The 24,627-nt window shown below is 41.9% G+C and overlaps 1 protein-coding gene and 1 pseudogene across 1 annotated transcript in view; one reads left to right on the plus strand and one right to left on the minus strand.

Annotated features, from left to right (window-relative positions):
• The first annotated feature begins 515 nt into the window (after positions 1 to 515).
• LMNB1 (lamin B1) overlaps positions 516 to 24,627 on the plus strand; it is a 64,397-nt gene continuing 40,285 nt past the window's right edge. The window contains exons 1-2 of the mRNA XM_024120630.3: positions 516 to 619; positions 723 to 1,226. Of these exons, the coding sequence (XP_023976398.1) occupies positions 868 to 1,226 (359 nt within the window). The 5' untranslated portion in view covers positions 516 to 619; positions 723 to 867. The remainder of the gene's footprint in view (positions 620 to 722; positions 1,227 to 24,627) is intronic.
• Positions 16,595 to 16,887, minus strand: LOC102989758 (protein S100-A2-like; annotated as a pseudogene).

Below are 24,627 nucleotides of genomic sequence, written 5' to 3' on the forward strand. Positions count from 1 at the left end.
TTACAACGCCCGCGGTCGTCCCAGGCTCTACGACTTTTGCGTGTGTCAGTTATAGACGTTTACATTTGAATTTCCCTGAACCGCCGGGTATGGGCGGCGGCGCGGACCCGCCCCGGAAGCCTCTGGGCCCCTTCCCGCCATCCGCCGACCCGACCCGACAAGCGGTCCCCGCGGGCTGGTGGGAAGGCCCGGCCGGCGCGGGGCCCAAAGCCGCCGCGCGAGCAGTCCCCGACACCCCTCCCCACAGCCCTCAGTCCTTCCCCCGCCTCGCCACGCCCAGCCGGGCGCGCCGAGCCGACGGTTGCCTGAGGGCCAGATTTTGAATTTACAGGCCCGGCCCCCAAGTTGCCGGCCCCCATTGGCCAGCGACGGTCACGTGGAGACGCCGGAGCGCGCCGGCCATCTTGCGGAGCGCGGCACCGCGGCCCGCGCCACCTCCGCCCCCAGCGGCTCGCAGCCAGCCCGCCCCTCCGCCCTCCTCCCCCCGCCCGCGGCTCAGCGCCGCCTGAGAGGAAACAAAGTGCTGCGGGCGGGAGACTCGGCGGCGGCGGCGGCGCGCGGACTCTGCTCGGCTCTCCCGGCCACCCTCACCCCGTATTTCCCGAGCGTGTGTGCGCGTGTGAGTGTGTGCATGTTTTCTTACAAAGGGCGTTTTACGTTTAATTGATTCGTAGTCCTCCCCCTTTGCCCTTTGTGCTGTAACCCCTCTCCCGCCATCCCAGGTGCTTCGTCCTTCTCCCCGACGTCGGCCTCTCCGCGAGCGCGGATCGTCGGCTGGTGCCTTCCCTCACGCTTCTCCGCCTGCCGCCCCCTCCGTGTTCCGGCGCTGCCCGCGGCCTCCGCACTCAGCTCTCCTCGCCGATCGCCATGGCGACAGCGACCCCCGTGCCGCCGCGGACGGGCAGCCGCGCCGGCGGCCCTGCCACGCCACTGAGCCCCACGCGGCTCTCGCGGCTGCAAGAGAAGGAGGAGCTGCGCGAGCTCAACGACCGGCTGGCCGTGTACATCGACAAGGTGCGCAGCCTGGAGACGGAGAACAGCGCGCTGCAGCTGCAGGTGACGGAGCGTGAGGAGGTGCGCGGCCGCGAGCTCACCGGCCTCAAGGCACTGTACGAGACCGAGCTGGCCGACGCGCGACGCGCGCTCGACGACACGGCCCGCGAGCGCGCCAAGCTGCAGATCGAGCTGGGCAAGTTCAAGGCCGAGCACGACCAGCTGCTCCTCAAGTGAGTGCCGGGGGCGCAGCTCGGGCGGGAGGGCGAGGGCCGGGGTGCTCACGTCCTTCGGAAGGGGCAGGGTGTCGGTCTCCAAGAAGGAGAAAGAATCTAGTGTTTTTCAGCGGGGGCGGGGGTCGCGCGGGGGTCACAAGCTGTAGTGATGGTGGGACCGGGATGCACAATTCCCGATCCTGGATACCCAGTGGGACTCGGCGAAGTGCGCGCCGGGGGCCGCCAGCGACAGGCGACCGGCTTCGGGCCTCGGACCCCGGGATCCAGAAGGCTTTAAACGCGCGGAGATGGGGCGGGCGCCAGGTGCGGGGAGGTGGCGTCTGGGAGCGCGCTCGAATGCGCGCCCCGGTTTCCGGCCAGGCCCGAGACAAAGCGTCTGGTGGGTTTGCGGTGCAGGAATGGCCGGCCGGGGAGGACCGACTGCCCGCTTGGAGAATGAATGAGCTGTGCGCGGGCGGAGAGAGGAAGGGGAGGGACTTGCCTCCGGCGTCCCGGTCTCCCGGGGGTGGGTCCCGCTTTGGCGCGCTCAGTCTTGGCCCTGTGACATTTTGCGATGTTTCTGCGCCTGCTTTGGGCGAAGAGGGAGGGGCGGAGTCTGAACTGCGCGCCACTGTCGGCTCTGGGCAAGTTGGGTTTTCAAGCTGGTTAGCTTTCTCTGGGGAAAGGTGTCCTTTCATTCTGCCGAGACAGGCCCCGGTCTTTGGGTGTTTCTCTGCACCGGACTCCGCAAGCTGGGTTTTTTCACGTCTTGGCCACCGTTCTCGGATCGACGAACCGCTTGCCCTCCCGCAGCAGTCCTCTCACCTAGCTTTTGTACCGCCAAGACATAGTCACTTGCTTTTTCGGATGTAGGGGAGACCCAGCTCAGTCCCTGCATGTCATTGTGTTGACAGGCCAGGGCAGGTGAAAGGGTGTTGTGTAAATGTGGAGAGTTGTGGCGAGGGAGAGCTTGTAATTTTTTCACATAAGAGGGTCTGAATTTTTCAGTCCAGAGACACGGATAAACCAGCAAGCCTTTGCCGATCCTACCTTGCCTTTCTGATGAGCAAAATGGCATAGTTATCCTCAGTAGGCAGCTAGTGTTGATGTCACGCTTTAGAATATTGCTCGGTTTGCCTCCAGAATTCCGGTGGTCTTCATCCCCTCTTGCCAGTTGAAATCTCTGGAGATACCTGATTCTGACTTTGACTTTGTGTTCCCCTGAATGTCTTTCTGTCTCCGTGTAAATGTTCCTGTCTCGGTCTCTGTGATTTTCAGTATGTGAATCTCAACTTCCCCATCTTGTTAAATACTTGAAAAACGATTCATAAAGAATATGTGCACTTGGTTAAAAAAAAAAAAGGTATAGACGGGCTTATAGTGAAAAACGATGTCTCTTGCCTCCTTCCAGGAGACAATCGCATTTAGCCCTTTTTGTTTTTATTTATTTGAGTATTTAGTTCCACAAAATAAAAATAATAATAAGCTTATGTTTCTGTTTCCTGGATTTTCTAATCTTTGGAATCGTCTTTTGAAATGGGTCAATTCACTCACTACTGTCTCCATCTTCCTCCACATTTTTCAATACTGAATTTCTTCATATCTTGGATGCCATTGCTTATATGATTCACCATTAGCACGTGTACCACTAAGAAGAAAAACTTCAGGGCCAACTATGTAGGATCCATCCTGTTGGACTCACCCTGTTTTCAGAGATGTTAATGTGTGACACAGATTAAGTATCTGTTACCTGCCAGTCACCGTTTTATGTGGAGGATACAGAGATTTGAAAAAAATAAGTTACTGCCCTTATGTTGCTGATAGGGGAGATACCCAGCAAGCGAATAAAAACTGTATTTCATCTAATCTGAAACATTTTGATGCTGGTGCTTTTATAATCTTTTCAGAAGGTATCCACTGAAGGTTTTTCACACAGTAACAAGACTGCCACCTGGCTGACTGTAGTTGTAAAATGCTCTGCATGGATTGTAAAATGCATGCTGGTTTCATCAAGATTAAAAAGTGAAGACTATATGTGTTAGAATCAATGAAGTCAGTGTATGTGATACAATGTTAGGATAACAGATACTAGGGGAATAAAAATAGAGCAGGGTGAAGGGATGGTGTAGTTAAGGAAGGCCTGTCTGAGGGCTTGACAATTGAAAACAATTTTCGTTGAGATGTCAGGTAGTGTACTGGGATTTTATAGATAGATATCTATATATAACTATATAGAGAGAGCCTGAACATATATATTGTTAGGATTAGATGTATTTTATTTTCTGATGTGCCATCAATTCCTCAAAACATACCACATTTTTCTTTCATATTTCAATCCTGACTAATTTTGTTCCTAAATAGCCTTCCATTTTTCTTGCTAATTAAAGAAAAATTTGCCTTTAGCATATCTTCAAACTTTTAAAAGATATCTAATCATAGTATCTATTATATGAGGCTAGTTTTTTCCCTTAAGCTCTCTGCTCTTAAGACATGATGTGCAGTTGATGTCCTAGGAGTTTACCTGATTTAGACCCAGTTTCCTCCTGTATCACATATTTTCAGTTCCTTGGTTTCTTCCCTTCATTTTATTGGAGAACATCCTTAAGTTACTTATTCAGAAAAGATGGCAGGAGGTAGACTTTCCAAGTCTCGTGTATCTGAAAATAATTTTGATTTTTGTCTTATGCTTGATTAATAGTTGGGCTAGGTATAGAATACTGGTTCAACATTTTTCCTCACAGCTTGGAAAGTATCATATTGCCCCGTTGTCTTCTAGTAGCCAGTTGTTGTTCATGTCTACCTAATGCCAGTCACGGTTACTTTCTTTTGGTAATTGCTTTGCCTCTTGGGAAGCTTTGGAATTTTCTTTTCTCCTGGTTTTCTGGGATTGCACCGTGATAGGTCTAGGTATGGATATTCTCTTATGCATCGTAGTTGTTATAAGCAGGTCCTTTCCATTTAAAGTCTTGGTCTTTGTTTAGCTCTGGGAAATTTACTTTATTCCCTATGTTTTCTGTGCTCCATTTTCTTTGTTCTCTCTTTTGGAATGTTGAACTCTTGGGTTTCTTGTTTTCTTATAATTCTTTTTTTCATCCTGGGAAATTACTTTGTTCTTCTCCAGCTCCATAGTGACATTTTAAAGGTACAAGTCATACTTTTAATTCCAAGAAATTTTTTTGTACAGGTATTTCTCTTTTTTTCAGCTTGTGTTTATTTTTAAGGATGCATTATTTTCTTTAATCTGTCTAAGGGTAATATTTAGGGTTTTCTTTTTAAATTCTCTTCTGTTAATTGGATTATCTATTTTCCCTCCCTGGTCACTTGTTCTTTTGTTTGGTTTGCTTTTTATCTTCCTACTCATTTTTGTCAATTGCTGATCCTTGGTTGTCTACATTTTCAAATGAAGAACTAGGTAATGCTTGAATATTACTGCCGGGTTATTTAGGTAGCTCCTTCCCACTTTTCTGAGTGTAAGAGCAAATTAGGATCTCTTTATGTAGGAATGGGATGTATTCTTGGCCAACTTCTTGGAAAGCCTGCAGTTATGTTAAGGCATGCCCTGGAGGGTGAGGTGCAAAGCTGTTTCATGAGTTAATCCCTCATTTTAAGTCTGCCTCACTTTCTCCTGTAGCCCCTGTGTGCACGTTCTGTGATAGGTACTTTTATCTACATTTTTTTTTTAGCCACTATGTTTTTATTTTATTTTTTAAAAATTTATTTATTTATTTATATTTGGCTGTGTTGGGTCTTTGTTGCTGCACACGGGCTTTCTCTAGTTGCAGTGAGTGGGGGCTACTCTTGGTTGCGGTGCCTAGGCTTCTCATTGCAGTGGCTTCTCTTGTTGCGGAGCATGGGCCCTAGGCGCGTGGGCTTCAGTAGTTGTGGCGTACAGGCTTAGCTGCTACGCTGCATGTGGGATCTTCCCAGACCGGGGCTCAAACCCATGTCCCCTGCATTGGCAAGCAGATTCTTAACCACTGTGCCACCAGGGACGTCCTCTACATTTTATCTACTAGAAATTTGTTGAAATGTTTGCTAATGATCATTTTTCTGTTCACTTTCTTGCTATGGGTTTATTCGTTGTTTACTGCTTTTTTTTTTTTTTTTTTTTTTTTTTGGCGTTACGCGGGCCTCTCCCGTTGCGGAGCACAGCGTCCGGAGGCGCAGGCTCAGCGGCCATGGCTCACGGGCCCAGCCGCTCAGCGGCTTGTGGGATCTTCCCGGACCAGGGCACAAACCCGTGTCCCCTGCATTGGCAGGCGGACTCTCAACCACTGCACCACCAGGGAAGCCCTGTTTACTGCTTTTTTTTCTTAATATTTATTTGTTTATTTTTGGCTGCGCTGGGTCTCCGTTCCTGCGTGTGGGCTTTCTCTAGTTGCGGCGAGCAGGGGCTACTCTTGATTGCGGTGCGTGGACTTCTCATTTGTGGTGGCTTCTCTTTTTGAGGAGCACGGGCTCTAGGTGCACAGGCTTCAGTAGTTGCGGCATGTGGGCTCAGTATTTGTGGCTTGCGGGCTCTAGAGAGCAGGCTCAGTAGTTGTGGTGCATGGGCTTAGTTGCTCTGTGGCATGTGGGATCGTCTCAGACCAGGTATCGAACCCGTGTCCCCTGTGTTGGCAGGCAGATTCTTAACCACTGTGCCACTAGGGAAGTCCCTTACTGCTTTTTTATTAGGGTCTAGTGGGGAGGTCAGTGCCTGTGCATAGTAATCCTTGGAAATCTTGGAAATATTTTAATTTTGAACAATAATTGAAGTATAATTTGTAAGATGAAAAGGAAGAAATGTTTTATTATCTGTCTTGGGTCCATTGAGCTCTTTCGTTTAAGAATAATTTTCTGTAACTTATTTGGAGTTAGAGTCTTTGTAATTAGTCTATTACTTAGGTGGATTTAGATTAAGAAAGCAAGTCTTGGGGCTTCCCTGGTGGCGCAGTGGTTGAGAATCCGCCTGCCAATGCAGGTGACACGGGTTCGAGCCCTGGTCTGGGAAGATCCCACATGCCGCGGAGCAACTAGACCCGTGAGCCACAACTACTGAGCTTGCGCGTCTGGAGCTTGTGCTCCGCAACAAGAGAGGCCGCGACAGTGAGAGGCCTGCGCACCGCAATGCAGAGTGGCCACAACTAGAGAAAGCCCTCAAACAGAAACGAAGACCCAACATAAATAAATAAATAAGGAAGCTTTCATTTAAAAAGAAAAAAAGAAAGCAAGTCTTGAGAGAATTATAGATTCCAAAATTACTTAGTCCGTTTTTGGTTCTTTAGCATACAACATACCTCAAAGACAGAATTCTTGGAGACATTTGTCCTGCTAGAAAGAATTTTACAACGGCTTCTGTGCAGGTGGTCTCTTACAGGGAAACTGATTTCAGATCTAAGATATAGCTACTCCAGTTCATTCCAAGCCTAATTATATTTCATTGGAAGCTTTTTTGGGGAATACTTGCCAAGAATGATGATGAATACCATCAGTCAACACTTCAAAAAAAAAGGAAAGAAAAATTGACTTAATTGAGCATTTCAGTATTAACTAATTCTGCAGGAAAACTAAATGTAAGAGAAAGTTATGTTGAACAGTTGTTCAGTAACTAATTTTGTGGATGCATACATTTTTTTTTCTTCTTCAGTGGTACAGGTCCATAGCCTTTTATATAAAACCCTTATAGCCACAAGTGTTTGTAATTAAAAGCAATTCCAACTTTAAGAAGGTAGTATGATGCGTATACTGTATACGACACCCCAGTGGGGTCTGGGGTAGCACTCTATGTGAAACAGTATTTCTACAGGGAAAGATTAATAGTCACAGTAAATGGAGAAAGACAAGTAAAAATAGCCTCATTCAGGTCAAGTTTTGTCACCAAATGAATTAATGAAAATTTAAGTTTTAGAGCTCTGGGATTACATATAAGAGAGTAATGATTCATGTTTTTTAATTGACTACTTCTTAGTAACTTCGCTTGACTCATCAGGTTCTAGAAGTTGTGCTTTATTCCAAACACAAATAAATTTGATTGATTGATTGGTTCACAGTAGATACTCAAGCTTGAAAGGATGCAAAATTAACTCTAAAGTCATTTTCTCTTTTTTGAGAATTATGATTTAATTAGGAAACTGGAGATGGGGGCTCACTGGAATGTAACTAATATAATGAATGCTGTAGGATTGTTTGAGATGCTGAGCAAGTCAATTTACTGTCCCTTCATTAAAAAAATTTTTTTTAAAAGGATGTCCCGGGACTTCCCTGGTGGCATAGTGGATAAAGAATCCACCTGCCAATGCAGGGGACACAGGTTTGATCCCTGGTCTGGGAGGATCCCATATGCCATGGAGCGGCTAAGCCTGTGCGCCACAACTACTGAACCCACATGCTGCAACTACTGAAGCCCATGTGCCTGGAGCCCATGCTCCACAACAAGAGAAGCCACCGCAATGTAATGAGAAGCCCGTGCACCGCAACAAAGAGTAGCCTCCGCTCGCCACTAGAGAAAGCCTGCACGCAGCAACGAAGACCCAGTGCAGCCAAAAATATAAAACTAAATCTTTAAAAACAATAAAAAGGATGTCCCAGGAAACATAGTTTAGTGTATTATAGGTATTGGGCCTCAAAGCCAGTGTTTTCAAATTGGTCTTTGAGATACTGGACAAAAAATTTGTTATTTAAAGCAGAATTTCATATCTTTTCAAAACAGATGGTGCTGCTTTTTAAATATAATTTTATGAAAAGAAAAGTTTTTCTCAAAATAGAATAAAGTGTAACGTTGCTTGTATTTTTTTCACACAGTATATATGCACCTGAAGATTTGTAGGCTTCCTACCTCCATCCCCAAGCAAGTTTTGAATAGGATAGGTTTGAGGTTGAGGGGATCAAGCCTACATAGTATATTCCTTTGGGAAAACGACATTCCTCTGATTTTGCTTTGTCAGTATGTTAGTAAGGAAACTTCTGTTGGGAAATTTGGATTTGTGTGTTTTCGTTAAAAATGTGTACAGATGTTCACGCGCTACTCGCATGTATAATTGGGACACTTGTCAGTCACAGTAGCCTGAGATACAGTAGTGTTAAGCAAGAGCACTACATGAAGCTGCACCTTCCTACATTTTGTGACTTGGGGCAGGTATTAATACTTTAATTCTTTGAGCTTTCATGCCTCATCTGTGTAATTGGGATAAGGCATAACTAGCAGTTTTCTGAATCTCAGGAAAAATTAAGAAACCCAGATCTTTTTCTAGCCTGTCATTTACTTGTCTCATAATAACGGATGGATTTTTATCAGAATTGGCTATTTGAAGAAATTAAGAAGTATATGGAAGTGAAAGTAAATCAGGTAAACTATTTTTTTCTTTCTTTGGGGAGAATGGGGTGCTGGGGATTTACTGTATATTTGGACTTATTGTATATGTTTACTGTGTTGACTTTCTACATATTTTGGTCACACAGAATGAAATTTAGGTGCAGGGCTAAACAGTATCTGCAGGGTTGTTTTAACATTCATATTTTTCAGTTTTCAAACCTAAAGTAATAAATGCTAATCTGCTCTAGGGACTTTCCTTTGTAGGTAGGATAATTAATTGAAAAACAAAAATCTTGATCCCATGTATCACTTGGTCTTTTGTTTGTGTCCTTATTTTGCCCTGGTAGAAGCAAGTTGCCAGTAACACCCTTGCCTTAATATGAGAGGTATAAAACTTCATGGTAAATATTACTTTAATTTCCAAGGGAAGAACAGGAAGGATAGATGCCTAGAATTGGTGTTAAAGTCTAGGAGACAGGTCCTAAGTAATGAAGCCATCATGATACTTCCTTCCCATGCTTTCAAAGGATGTTGGGTAGAGCATAGCTTTTGGAGTTGTTTATTTAAACTAGGAGGTTAGACTAGGTAATCTTTTGGTGTACCCAGGCTCAAGGAAGTAAACACACAGAATGAAAGATAAAGCACTGTAAAAATATGCTGCTGAATGTTTTTTTTTTTCTCCATATACTCCATTATGCTTGTTCTTTTCATTTGTCCAGATGACATCACCTCAGGTATTTCTGAGTTAGAGATCTTTAGATTTTTATGTCATCACTGTAGGTCTGTTTCATGCACAAACAGTGAGAATGAGCCTTAAGTGTTAATTGGATGACGAGACCCTAACTGAAGTTCCCAATTATTTCTGGGATCCAGGGAAGTTTCCTAATCAGAGTTTTTAACTTCTTTTTTTTTTTTTCCCAGTATATCTCTCTGATAAAAGGGATTGTGTTTTGGCTGTTATATTTGGGAAATTTTAAAAAACTAATTTTTTTGTTACACAAAAGTTATATATTCATTATGGAAAATTAGAAAATACAGATAAACACCAAGAAGAAAATAAAAGTCACCCTTAGTTCTGTAAATAAGATCTCTGAAGTTTTTCTTTTTATATCCATATTATTAATGAAAAATGGGTTCATGATAAATATTGATGTGTAACCTTCTTTCATGCTACGCTGCTTTGTGAACTTCTTTACATGTCAGTAAATGTGCTATATCATCATTTTAGAGATAACGTCAACAGCCTTTAATGGGTAGGATTAGTTTACCGTGACCAGAGATGTCGGCTTTGCAGTGACTACCTAATTTCTCAGAGGCCATAGACGGCCATGATTATCCTCTTCCCGCTTTCTGACAATATCAAATTTTTTCTCCTGGTTAACATATTGATAAAAATGGTTAAATGTTAAACTAATTTACTGGTGAACTGTTAACCATTGGATAAAGTAATTACAACTTTGCCAATTTTTGATGCCAGTAACAGCATATGGGTGTCCATTTGGGGGAATTTATTTTTAATTTCTGCAGGTTCTTTTTAGTTCTCGATCATTTTTATTGTTATGCTCATGTTGCAAACATAAAGGAGTAAAAAGATCCACATTTGGGTCATAATCTTAGGTTTCTGCTGATATCTTTGCTGTAGACCTAGATGATGAGTGAGACTTTCCCTAGCTAATATGTTTACTTGGTCCTTTTTAAATTTAATTTTTTGCCTTTATTGCATTTGTGTTTATTGATCATAGGATTATAGCACTTTTACAGTTAGGAGGGGACTTGGATCATCTGATCTATCCAGCCCACTGTGTAGGTTCAGAAATTGAGACCTAGAGAGATTAGAATACTGGTGCAAGATGTGGGACAAAAAGAGGTAACATTTATCTTCTGCTTATTGTGTTTGCCAGGTACTATGCTAGATGCTTTACAGACACTGTCTTTTAAGTGTTATGATAACCCTGTTTAATGGGTGAGGAAACTTGAGGCTCAGAGAGGTTAAGTATTTTGCCTGGGATAACTTAGCAGATAAATGGCAGAGCTAGAATAGATCCTAGCTCTGTCTTCTAGCATTGTTACAGGGTTTTTACATGGATCATGCCATTTAATACCGACCTGAAGCAGGCTCATGGAGCACTGTAATCTGTCCTTGGACTTGAAGTCTTACATAAGACAGTTGACTTTCAGGTTTGGGTGCTACTTTTGGAAATGGTACTAGATGTGATTTTTTCACAGTGATATTTGAGATAATCTTGGATTTGTCAGGAGGGTGCAGTAACTGAGGCAGCTGTTTGAAATACTGAGGGCTTCATTTGCTAATAAGGAAAGGGTAAAAATGAATTACTGAAAGAGACCTCTTTTATCTTTTCTTCCTTGTTGAAAAACTTTCCTACTTTACTCCATGCCTTAATAATAACTTTAAAATAAACTAAAATCTCTAAAGTCTTGAATACTCATGGCAGAAATATTGTTTTCATTTTTTATTCAGCACACATTGGTGGAACAGGTACTGTTACGAAGTGCAGGCTTGTACTGCTCCCCACACAGAAGGCCAGTAAATCGAGAAACGAGTTGTTGGGGCAAAGAATAGTGACTTTATTTGGAAGGCCAGCACACGAAGAAGATGGTGGACTAGTGTCCCAAAGAACCATCTTGCCTGGGTTTGGGTGCTAGTTTCTTTCAGAACAAAGAGGGGGAGGTGAGGGGTAAAGTATAAAAGGTTATATGTTGTTGCTAATATTTCCTGGTTCAGGCCAGAACGGGAGGGGATATGTTAATTTCTGCTTTCCTGCATCCATTCCCAGGTGGGCCTGGTTAGGGTATTCCTAGTGAACTAAACAAAGGTATTTTAGCTTAACTGGGAGACAGGGTTCCTGGAGTTGGCTCCTTATGTATATACTTTAAGCTGTAGACAACATCCCTTTTAATGATTAACTTATAGCAAAAGCAATAGAATACAAAGGTTAAAGTAGAAGAAACAGATCCAATATGGAGTCAGGTTCTTCCCTATTAAAAGTACTACATGCCAGGCCTTGAATCAGATGCTGGTAACAGGGAGATGGGACACTTAGTGCTTATTAACAAGTTGCTTACAATGTAGTGAGGAAGACATAAAAAGCACTACAGTATTGGGATACTGTAACTGCAATATGCTAGTACGATGTAATAAGTGCTGTGATAGCAGTATCCACATCTTGCTATAGAGAAAGGGGCTACACACCACATAAGGCAGAGTAGGAGCTTTGTAAAGTTTTGAGAGACATCCCAGAGGAATTGGGGGGGCAGTGAAATCTGAGTGTTGAGAGATAAGTAGGGTTGGCTTCTAAATGGAAAACATTAGTAGAGGCCTTGTCCTGAAAGGCAAGGAGATTTACAAAGGAATGGTAGTACAGTTTTGGTGTGATAAGGCCTAGAAAGTATCCATTCACTTTGGATTGTGGGAACTTATTGTTGACTGTGAGGAGCATCTAATGCTAGAGTAGAGCAGTAGGGTCAGCCACTGACCATAATTAAGGAAGAAATGGGAATAAAGTTCATGAGTTTAGGTCACAAAGAGTGTTTGATGTGAAAGGAAGAAGACATTCTTAAAGGTCGATTTAAAGTAGATTCTTACTCAATGTTTATATAACAAAACATTGGATAGGGTACCAGAACACTTATCCCTCTAACATTCTGCACTAGAAAAATGATTGCTTCACTGCCTTTGCTTAAAACACTTTAAGTGGCTTCCAGGATAGTAGCTTCTAGGATGAAGAGTAAAATCCTCAGTATTACCTAATACTAGGGTGACTGTATAATTTAGCATTCAAACAGGGTTACTTCCTTCTTGGTGTGAGAGAGGGAGCTATTGATAATTATGCTGGGACACTGACATCAATGGAAATTACCCTAGACAAACTTGGACATACCTAAAAGTTCTTCTCTTCATGAGCTGGCTCCTGAATGACTGTGGCTTCAACTCACACCATGCTTGGTCTTGCTCTCTTCTCTCCAACCATGAAATTTTTTATTCAGTCCTGTTTACCATGCTCTCTCTTAATAGGGCCTTTGCATATGCAGTTTCCTTTGTCTGGACTTCTCTCATCATTGGGTTAACTCCTTCTTAAACCTCAGATCTCTAATTCATTTCTTGGGGAAATCTTCCCTATCTGGTTTTGTAAATGTGAGCTTTGAAAAAAAAAAAAAACCTGTGACTATCCAACAAATGTGTATGTGTGTACATAATTTAAGGATTCAGAGATCTCCAAGACTTCTTATGAAAAAATTACCTTCAACTATTTTAACTGCTCCTTTGATATTTATCTCACTATCTAAATGGCATTATTGACTTTGTGCCATGGAAGATGAGGAATTGAGTTTTTCATTTTGTTCTTCATAACAAATTTTTCTTCCTCTTATCCTCCCAATAGTCATACATTACATTTTAGCTGCGATTAATTTAGATCAGTTTTGGTATATAAAGTATTATTTCACTGTGTTCTGCTGCAAATGAGTCTGTAGCACCAATTCGCTCATATGTGACTGGTAAATAGAGAAATGATATTGTAATTAGAGGTTGTATTGACTTACATGTGACTTTTCCTAGTAAAGGAGAGTCAGAATATCAAGAGTAGAGTTCAGAGGGAAAGAAAGCTCTGATTTCAACTCTATTTTAAGAAAGTTAAAGGAGTGCCTGCATCCAGGATTCCCTCCCCCAGAGAGGTGTGCACCACCTTTGTTCTTGTAGCCGAGGTTGTGTTCAGAGTCTGTTTCTATCTCTAATGTCTCAGTTCCTGCAAGCCAGCGTGGCCACTCTGATGTTGTTGTGCATCTCTGAGCATCTCTTGAGGTAGCTCTAGACACACTAAACTGACTGCTTGCATTGACCAAGTCATCTCCTGGAGTACTAATTATCATCATTATTATTTTTAAAAATTTATTTATTTTTATTTTTATTTTTTAAATTTGTTTTTGGCTGCATTGGGTCTTTGTTGCTGCACGTGGGCTTTCTCTAGTTACGGTGAGTGGGGGCTACTCTTCATTGTGGTGCATGGGCTTCTCACTGATGGCTTCTCTTGTTGTGGAGCATGGGCTCTAGGCGCTCGGGCTTCAGTAGTTGTGGCATGCAGCCTCAGTAGTTCTGGCTCGTGAGCTCTAGAGCGTAGGCTCAATAGTTGTGGCACACAGGCTCAGTTGTTCCGCGACATGTGGGATCTTCCTGGACCAGGGCTCGAACGCGTGTCCCCTGCACTGGCACGTGGATTCTTAACCACTGCACCACCAAGGAAGTCCCTGGGGTACTAATTATGTTACTGCTGGTGCTCTGGTTACAAGGTTGCATAGGTTTTTAGTGGTTTGTTCCAACCTTATTTTTCCCATTCTTTGTTAATTTTAATATGTGCAGAATGTAAGAGTTTTCAGGAACACATATATTGTGTTATAGCAAAAATACCTATACTCTAAGAACATAATCCCCAGCAGAATTCAACAGTGTACTATACTTAGTTTCCCTTCCCTATACCACCTTTTGATTGCCTGTGAAAATAGCATTTTTCCTACTTACTTACTTTTGTCTAACTATAAAGAAAGATGATACCAGTTGTTAAAACACCAAGTCATTCAGAATCAGGAGGCTTTCTATTAGTTTTATATTATTTAAAAGAAAATATTTATTTATTTGGCTGCATTGGGTCTTAGTTGTGGCACGCGGGATCTTTGTTGTGGCACGTGGGGTTTTTCATTGTGGTGCGCGGGCTTCTCTCTAGCTGTGGCATGTGAGCTCAGTAGTTGCAGCACACGGGCTCTCTAGTTGTAGCATGTGGGCTTTCTAGTTGTGGCACACAGGCTCCAGAGCATGTGGGCTTAGTAGTTGTGGAGTGTGGCCTTAGGTGCCCTGCAGCATGTGGGATCTTAGCTCCCTGACCAGGAATCAAACCTGTGTCCCCTGCTTTGGAAGGTGGATTCTTAACCACGGGACCACCAGGGAAGTCCCAGTTTTATCTTATTAAAGAAGTATCATTTGGAGTCTGTGCTCTTTTCTAGTCTAGTTGCATTTCATAAGCATTGATAGTTTTGGTATAGAATTCTAAGTTGTAAAGAATATTTCCTCAGGATTTTGAAGGCATGCTCTACAGTTCTCTAGCTTCTGTTGTTGCTGAGAAGTGCTAATGAGTGAAAAGTTAAAAAGCTTGTATCATCTTTGTGGTCTAGTTCTTAAATTTCACAAGGATGTTCCTTGGTGTGGATCTTTTTTCATCCACTGTGCTGGTCATTTGGTGAGAATTCTTCAGTCTGGAAATTCATGTCTTCAGTTCTTGGAAACATTCTTAAATTATTTTATAGATGATTTCTTCCTTTTATTTCTTTTGGAGACTCCTGTTATTCAAATGTCGGACCTCTTAAATTGATCCTTTAGTTTTCTTATCTTAAAAAATCTTTTTTTCTCTGCTAGATGTTCTCAATTTTATCTTCCAATTTTTGCTGTCATATTCGAGATTTCCAATAGCTTCTTTTTATTCTCAATGGTTCTTTATAGCATACTGATTTCATTTCAGTTTCATGGTTGCAGTGGTTTCTCTTTTCAGAAGTCTCTGTTTTCCTTCATAGTTCCCGTTTGTTCCAAGTTAATTTCTTTTTCTAATTGTTTAGGTCTTTGTATCCGTCAGGAAACCAATAGATATCTTAATCAGAAAGGAAAACAATATGGAAAGTAGATGCTTATAAGAAATTATTAGAAGGGTCAGAGAAGCAGGAACAATACCTCAAACACTGTAGAACTGATCTTTGGGAGCTTTTATGTCTGAGGTCACCACTGAAACCACTGAATTGAAAAAACAGTGTATAGCTATACTTCAGGACCAGGAAGCTGTCACTGCTGTTGCTGTAAGAACAACTGCCTCATGACACCAAGCAAACTGGAGAATGGACATAGAATGGACATTATTTCAGAAAAACTTTACAGACCAATATTCCTTATGAATATAGGTGCAAAAATAATGGCAAACCAAACCCACCAACATGTAAAAGGATTATACACCATCATCAAGTGGGATTTATCTTGGGAAGGCAAGGTTGGTTCAGTCTGTGAAAGGAAACAGTGTAATATACCTTATTAATAGAATGAAGGACCAAAACCATATGATCATCCCAATAGAGGAAGAAAAAACATTTGACAAAATGTACCAGTCTTTCATGATAAAAATATTCAAATGAGGGATAAAAGGGAACTTCTTAACTTGGTAAAAGGTATCTGTGAAAAACCTATAGCTAACATTATATTTAATGGTAAAGACTGACTGCTTTCTCCCTAAGGTCAGGAATAAGACAGGGTTGCCCACTTTTACCACTTATATACAACATTGTATTGGAGGTTCTAGCCAGGGCAGTTAAGGAAGAAAAAGAAATAAAAGGCATTCAGATCAGAAAAGAAGTAGTAAAACAACTACACAGTTGACTCTTGAACAGCATGGGGGTTTGGGGGGGCGACTTTTGCAGGGCAAAAATCCATGTATAACTTATAGTCAGCCCTCTGTAGCCAAACAACTGCAGATCATATAGTACTATAGCTTTTACTATTGAAAAAAATCTGCACATAAGTGGACCCTTGTAGTTAAAACCTTTGATGTTCAAGGGTCACCTGTGTCTCTATTTGCAGATGAAATGATTCTAAGAAAATCCTAAGAAATCTGTAAAAAACAAAAACTAAAAACTCTTGAAAGCTAATAAACAAGCTCAGCAAGGTTTCAGGGTATGAAAGCAATGTACAAAACTCAGCTGTATTTCTGTAAACTAGCAGTGAACACTCCAAAAATGAAATTAAGAAAACTTCATTTTCCATAGCATCAAAGAGATGAAGTACTTATGAATACATTGAACAGAAGAAGTACAGGACTTGTATACTGAGAATCACAAAACATTGTTGAAAGAAAGGTTAAAGAAGACATAAATAAGTGGAAGGACATCCTATATTTATGGATTAGAAGACTTAATATTGGCATATATATATATTTTTTTTTGGCAGGGGGGGTGTCAAGAAGCAAAAATGTCTACTGAATATAAAACTAAAAAAGACAGAGTCCTCCTGGGCCCAAGAGACCCATGGCAGGGAGCCAAGAGTTCTGCATCAGGGCTGCTCTGGGGAGCCCTGGAAGAAGTCATTGCACACGGTAGTGATGAGGGGTAGAAAAACAGTGTACTCCTGGAAGTCCACCTACTGGTTGCTGTCCTCGTCCAGATCACCCATCAGCTTCTTCAGGCCCTCCTCATCCACCTTCTCCCCCACAAAGTTGGGCAACTCCTTGTGCAGAATTCCTTCATCTCCCCCTTAGTCAGCTTGAACTTGTTGCCCTCTTGGTTGGAGTACTTGTGGAAGGTGGTGACCATCACAGCCAGAACCTGCTTCAGGGCACTGGACATCTTGGATCTGGGGCTGCTGGTCTTGGAGGGTCTCCTGGGGCGGTGGGGGTTGGCTATGGTTCTTCTGGGACCATGAAAGCTGGTGGCAGACATTTTGGGGAGTATCCATCTGCATGAACTCTCCTCGAGATGGACATCTTGCCCAGGTAACCAGCACTGAGACCTGGCCCCACCCAACAGTCCGTAGGCTCCAGTGCTGGGACGCCTCAGGCCAAGCCGCCAACCAGGTGGGAACACAGCCCCACGCATCAGCAGACAGGCTGCCCTAAGACTTCCTGAGCCCACAGCCGTGTCTAGACACCTTAATATTGTTAAGATGGCAATTCTCCCCAAATTGACCCACAGATTCAGTGCAGTTTCTATCAGAATCACAGCTGCCTCGTTTGTAAATTGAGAAGCTGAGCCTAAAATTTAAATGGAAATGCATGGTATCCAGAATAGCCAAAACAATCTCAAAAATTGGAGGAGTCAGTTCTTGGTTTCAAAGTTTACTACAGTAATGTGTGTGGTATTGATATAGGACCAAAGAATTTCAGGTTTTAATGACCCTGCTTGTCAGCAGCAAAATTGCCACAAAGACCAGGACGGTGGCCCCATGATACTTCCTTCTTTCATATCGCTTATGGATGTATTAGAGTACCTAATTTGCATCCAGAAGCCTAGCTGCAAGAGATTCTGGCAAATGTAGTTTTTAGTTTTCTAGTTTAAGAAAGCACAACTGGGGCTTCCCTGGTGGCGCAGTGGTTGAGAATCTGCCTGCCAATGTAGGGGACACGGGTTCGAGCCCTGGTCTGGGAAGATCCCACATGCCGCGGAGCAACTGGGCCCGTGAGCCACAACTGCTGAGCCTGCGCATCTGGAACCTGTGCTCTGCAACAAGAGAGGCCGCGATAGTGAGCGGCCCGCACACCGCAATGAAGAGTGGCCCCCGCTCGCCGCAACTAGAGAAAGCCCTTGCACAAAAACGAAGACCCGACACAGCCAAAAATAAAAATAAATAAATAAATAAATAAATAAAAAATATATATTTTAAAAAAAGCACAGCTGGGAGGGTGGTATGGCCATTGGGTGAGTCACTTCACAGAGTTTTTCTCAGAGGTCTGATGACTATTGTATGTCCTCTGTATTCAGAAGTAGGGCTCTAAAAATCTGATGGGAAGCTCTGCGCATGAGTGAGGCTTCTTGACTAAGCTTCATTGTATAACAGTGGAATCATTTCATTGGGAACACCCAGTATCAGTGTCTTCAGGTCTTCTCTCTTGGGCTTTGGCTGCACAGCGTACTTTAAGCTGAGGGAGATTGAGAGGCAACATCAGCATCTGTAAAAGTCCACTGGAATTCTCCTGCCTTTTCAGTGTGGTAGTGCTGCCTTTGGCTGTACCAGGTGACATCAGGTCTGAGATTCTGTTTTACTCCTTAGAGAGTAAACCTTTCCCTCTTTTACCCTGGTGAATGAGGGGCCATTGGCCCAGGAGCGTGGAGTGCGATCTGCTTTGCTTCTTAGATAGATTTTCATCTAGTCCTACTTCAGAGTACCAGGGTATCTCTTGCTATCAGCAGTATCTGTGGTATAAATTAGGTTACTTCTCACATAGCCGTGTGTCTGGCTTTGGGATTCAGCACTCTTGGGTGGACTAAGCTCCTTTTCACTCATCTAATTTCAGCTTCTAAAATTTTGTTCTTTCCTCATCAGTTGTTTTCATTGTGAATTTGTTCCTCAGTTGTTTAGTTGTGTTTCTGGAAGGGGTAATAATGGAGTAATGTCTAATGTGCCATTTTTACCCAGAAGTTACATCAGGTGTTCTTGCAGCACTGTGTACTTTTTTGTCTTAGACAAGAAAGTTGCTGACAAGTTTGATTTGTTAAGACAATTTTGTGTGATTGATTGCTTCCCTTATTAGAGTGGAATCTCTCTGTGGACAGGGCTAGTGTCTGATTTTGCTTCTTCTTGTATCAGCACATTTCCTAGCACTCTCTAGGCTCTCCCAAAATAATTATTGACTTAGTAATAACCATTTTTTTAGGAGACTATTTTCCTATAGTATTGGGTTGCATATAACCCATAGAGGAGCAGTGAAATAACTAATGATACTAGTAACTGTATTGTTGGATAAAATCTGGGTTTGAAAAGTGATTTTCTGATGTGAAAAATGGCTATTGGCATAAAATCAGTCTCTTTCTGACCACACTATATAAAATGATCACCTTCCCCTTTTCTCTCTCTTTTTTAAAAATAAATTTTATTTATTTATTTATTTTTGGCTGTGTTGGGTCTTCATTGCTGTGTGTGGGCTTCCTGTAGTTGCGGCAAGCGGGGCTACTCTTCGTTGCGGTGCATGGGCTTCTCATTGCGGTGGCTTCTCCTGTTGCAGAGCATGGGCTCTAGGTGTGTGGGCTTCAGTAGTTGTGGCACGCGGGCTCAGTAGTTGTAGCTTGCGGGCTCTAGAGTGCAGGCGCGATAGTTGTGGCGCACGGGCTTAGTTGCTCCACAGCCTGTGGGATCTCCGTGGACCAGGGGTTGAACGCATGTCTCCTGCATTGGCAGGTGGATTCTTAACCACTGTGCCACCAGGGAAGTCCCTCTCTAACTCTTTATTCTGATTTATTTTTCTTCAAAACACTGATTACTCTACTGTATAGGTATTTGTTTATTGTTTGCTTCTCCCCAGTATAGGGTACCTTCCATAAGATCAGATGGTATATTTTGTTCGTTGCTGATTTCCACACACCCAGATCAGTGGCCTGGCATATATAACAAAGTTGTGATTGTTTTTTTTCCCCAATAAGTCATTTTTTTTTAAGGACTTAAACTGTATGTGTCCACTCCCCACTCCTGTGTCTATTATGTCAGTGGATTTCTTTTGTTCAGAGAAGATGGTTCTGTGGTCCAGTGTTGGTCTTATTTAATATTTTTCCTAATTTTAATCTGATTGCAATTAAGTATTGCCTGATTTTGATTGGGTTGTTGCTAGTGTGTTCACTGCTCAGTTTATTGAATGAGTAGTAGAATTTTATTACCACCAGAAATTATCCATTGCAGCTTTTGAGTTTGTTCAGAAGCATCTTAGTCTTTTGCATGTGTCAGAGGAGACCCTTGTTAATGGAATTGTGATAACACGACTTTCTGGAGATTTTATGTATTAAATTACATTTATCTTAATTGTAGAGAAGTTCATTGATTTTCCATAGTAGAAATATTGTGGATCACATCCCTTCTCCCTTTGGAAGGGAAGATAGTTTGAGGACATTATTGAATCTGATAAATGAATGTTAGGGCAAACACATTTAATATGCAGTTTGAGTCTATTATTTTGAGATAGATTACTTAGTTTCAGGACAGAAGGTTTTTGTTTGGGCATATTAATAACCTTTACCTTGAGCCCAAATAAAGTTTATTTTTCCTCTAAAAGTCTGGACCATGGCTAGATAATAAAAACGGCATGTTGATTCTGAACTCTAGGTATGAAGAGAGGCTCAGAAACGGGATTATTTGATAGTCACTTGAATAACTGCACTAGTGTTGATTAATTGCCACCAGACAGCTGTTCAGAAGAACCTTGCTGTATATTAACACAGAGCTCAAACAGCTGGGCCTAACTGGCCTGGCTCTCCATGTAGAGTGGGTCTGTTTAGAAGGATTTAAAAATCTTTGTTTTGTGGATATGATTAGAAATAATTTTATTAAGAATGGTTCCTGTTATCTGATTGCAGGTAAAAAGCTAAATGACTTTTCCCTTTCATTCTCTGTAATTTGTTTGTTTTTCTAAATAAGAATGGTCCTGAGGTGAATGTCAGAGATGAGTGCTGAGTAAGAAAGGTAGCTGGACACAGGCCTTGAAATCATTGGCATGAGTTCTTCTTGTTGGTCTTTCATCTTCCTTTGTAGTATCATTTCCATCTAGGAGATTATAAACTAGGAAGAATTATCAGTCTGAATTTATTGAGTAGCTACTCTTATATAAGATGAACCTGACAATCTATAATAGCTTCTCAAAATTGCTAAGAAGTGATCTAAGCAACCAGAGAGTTGCTTAGTATTTTGCTATAGAATATTATGAATGGGATTTAAAACTGACCTCAGAGTCAGTTTTGGTTTCCGTAAGCTGTTGTTTTATCTGAGATGTGAAGGCAGTCATTTAAAAAAATCCAGATATTTGAATTTCTATTTTTTATGTTTAGAAACATGAATGTTTCTTGTCTGCTTTTTTCAGATGTGTAGCTTTTAAAAGTCTGTATTCTTAAGTCTATCAATATTATACTTTGGGTGAATTTTTCCATAAGAATACACATCTCCAACAGATTTTATTCATTTAGCAAGCATTTGGTGAACACAAATTCTTGCCCTTATCTATTCTTGTATATATGCAGTGTAATAAACTTTGGTGGGTTTCATGGAAATGCCATTTAATATCCAAAAACTAATTTTATGTACCTTTTTCTAGGTATGTAATTATTCTGTCTCTAAGAGACCATCTAATAATTTAGGTCTCATTTTGAATTGCTTAATGTAACACTTCGTTCTTATATTTCTGTATATGAAAATCAATGAACAAGGACAAAAGTACTTGCGAAAAAAGTGAAAATTAATGGCACTTGTAAAAGAAGGAATCCAAACCCAAGCATGTGTATAGATCCCATACTGAAAATGAACATGGATTCTTTGTTCACGGGTACATAATAGGTGATTTAGAGAAGCTGAGTTCAGGGACTTTTGTGGCTGTTACTAGTCAAACTAGAGAATTCATTCAGCTGAGCGTCTGTGATATATACTGACTTGTATGGTATAAACTGACCAGTGAAATGTTAACAGAAAAGCAATAATTTGCCAATGCTTGATTAATTAAAGCTGTTCTGTAATGAGTTTCAGATTATGTCCTAAGTATGTGTTTGTCCCTCCAGTTTTGCTTCTTAATTTTTGTTTCACACTAATTCTTTGTTCCCTGTTTAAATGGTCAGTCTAATTTTTCAAGTGTTAAAATTATAATATGATTCAAGTAGTTATTATATACTTACTAGGTCTTAAGTTATTTTCTGTGTAAGTTATTTTCTGTGTCATATATATGTGATATGACTTTATTTAAATGCTCTACAATTACTACCTAGCAGTGATGCATTTACCCTCATTCATTTTCCAGCAATTCTGTAATTGGTTGCATTTTCTTTCTTTCTTTTTTTAAAAAAATATTTATTTATTTTGGCTGTGCTGGGTCTTAGTTGCGGCACGTGGGATCGTCATTCTGGCATGCGGGATCTTTAGTCGCAGCATGTGGACTTCTTAGTTGCAGCATGTGGGCTTCTTAGTTATGGCATGCATGTGGGATCTAGTTCCCCAACCAGGGAGTGAACCCGGGCCCCCTGCATTGGGAGTGCGAAGTCCTACCCACTGGACCACCAGGGAAGTCCTGGTTGCATTTTCTAATCTCCACTTCCTTATTGTTGGGAGTAGTCTGGAATGGGGTACCCTTAGACAAATAAAGGATACCCCTGAGGGAGTGGGAGACTTAAGTCATCCAAACAGAAAGGCCAGTACAGAGTCCTAAGCGAGCAGACACTGAGTTCCAAAGCCAGGTACTTCAGTGCAGAAGCCAGGGTTGAAATGCTGATCCTAAAACTAGTCAAGTTCAAAGAGTTGATAAGTTGAAAAACCAAGATGATTGAAGCAGTGAAGTACAGTGGTATTGCTGGTAGTCAGAGGTGGTCAGGAGTAATTCAGAAAGTAGCAAGTAACGAGTTGCATTTAGGTTAGTCCTACAGGCCTCAGGAGATTATAAGGACAGGTCTCAGATTGTTAATTAGAACCAGATTCTGTTGGGGAAGTACATCACTGAGGCTATGTCTGTTACTCTTGACTCACTGCTCTAGAGTGTTAATAGGAATGTAAATGTATCCTTTCCAACTGATTATTTTTTTTTTAATGGTCAGATATTTGATTAGACCTGTTTGCTTGCTATGACTGACAGTCAAGCTTACTTGAAATGAAAGCTAATTTTATTTATTTTTATTTATAGATAAGATTTTTAAAATATTTATTATCATTTATTTTTGGCTGCATTGGGTCTTCGTTGCTGCGCGCGGGCTTTCTCTATTTGTGGCGAGCGGGGGCTACTCTTCATTGGAGTGTGCGGGCTTCTCATTGCAGTGGCTTCTCTTGTCGCGGAGTTTGGGCGGTAGGCACGTGGGCTTCAGTAGTTGTGGCTCGCGGGCTCTAGAGTGCAGGCTCAGTAGTTGTGGTGCACGGGCTTAATTGCTCCATGGCATGTGGGATCTTCCCGGACCAGGGCTTGAACCCGTGTCCCCTGCATTGACAGGCAGATTCTTAACCACTGTGCCACCAGGGAAGCCCTAATTTTGTTTATTGAGGAAGGAAATTCTTAATTAGAATAGAGTGTTAATTACATTTTATAAAACATTTTTCCTAGCTGCAATTAAAGTTTAGGTTCTCACATGAACATTTACAGTAAATTGGTATGTTTTCTGACTTACACTCAGCAGTGTGCATACATGAGAACGTCTCCTTATCTGGAGGTGGGAATAGGCAGGTCAGTAAGTGAACAAATCCAGTTAGGAAATATAGTCAAAGAAAAATGCCAATCTCTTCAGTGATACTTTCTGATAACTTTGGATTCCTTCTAAATTACTCTTTGTTCCGGAGCATTGTCAGATGTTACTCTGTGCTTAGGTAATGTGTATTTTTCTATTCATGTGGGAATGTTTTGTGATGTCAGTTTTGCAGGTTTCTGCACTTTGACCATGTGCTGGTAATTAGCTCAAGACTTCCTGCATCATTTTTAAAAAAATTAAATTTATTTATTTTTGGCTACATTGGGATTTCGTTGCTCCGTGTGGGCTTTCTCTAGTTGCGGCAAGCGGGGATTACTCTTTGTTGCAGTGTGTGGGCTTCTCATTGCAGTGGCTTCTCTTCTTGCGGAGCACGGGCTCTAGGCATGTGGGCTTCAGTAGTTGTGGCATGCGGGCTCAGTAATTGTGGCTCGTGGGCTCTAGAGCGCAGCCTCAGTAGTTGTGGCGCACGGGGTTAGTTGCTCCGCGGCATGTGGGATCTTCCTGGACCAGGGCTCGAACCCGTGTCTCCTGCATTGGCAGGTGGATTCTTAACCACTGCGCCACCAGTGAAGCCCTCCTGCATCTTTTTTTTTTTTATGATAATAAGGGTTTATTTCTCACTCCTATGTCCTATAAAGGCTCAGCTGCCACTCTGTTCCATAGCTCCATACTGAAGCCAAGCTGATGGAGTAGCCTCTCCTGGGAACATTTCCTGTCATTGAGACAGAGGGAAAGAAAGATGGGAAACTATGTTCTTAGTGTCACTTCTGCCCACTTTTCATTGGCCAAGTGAGCCCATAGCTACTCTGGAGTTCAGCAGGGCAGGCTTTTATTTATTTATTTTTTTGTAGGTATATTTATTTATTTTTGAATTTTATTTTATTTTTATATGCAGTGGGTTCTTATTAGTTATCCATTTTACACATATTAGTATATATATGGCAATCCCAATCTCCCAATTCATCACACCACCACCACCACCCCGCCACTTTCCCCCCTTGGTGTCCATACGTTTGTTCTCTACATCTGTGTCTCAATTTCTGCCCTGCAAACCAGCTCACCTATACCATTTTTCTAGGTTCCACATATATGCGTTAATATATGATATTTGTTTTTCTCTTTCTGACTTACTTTACTCTGTCTGACAGTCTCTAGATCCATCCATGTCTCTACAAATGA

The sequence above is a fragment of the Physeter macrocephalus genome, chromosome 8 (genome assembly GCF_002837175.3).
Source record: "Physeter macrocephalus isolate SW-GA chromosome 8, ASM283717v5, whole genome shotgun sequence".
NCBI classification, from domain to species: Eukaryota; Metazoa; Chordata; class Mammalia; order Artiodactyla; family Physeteridae; genus Physeter; species Physeter macrocephalus.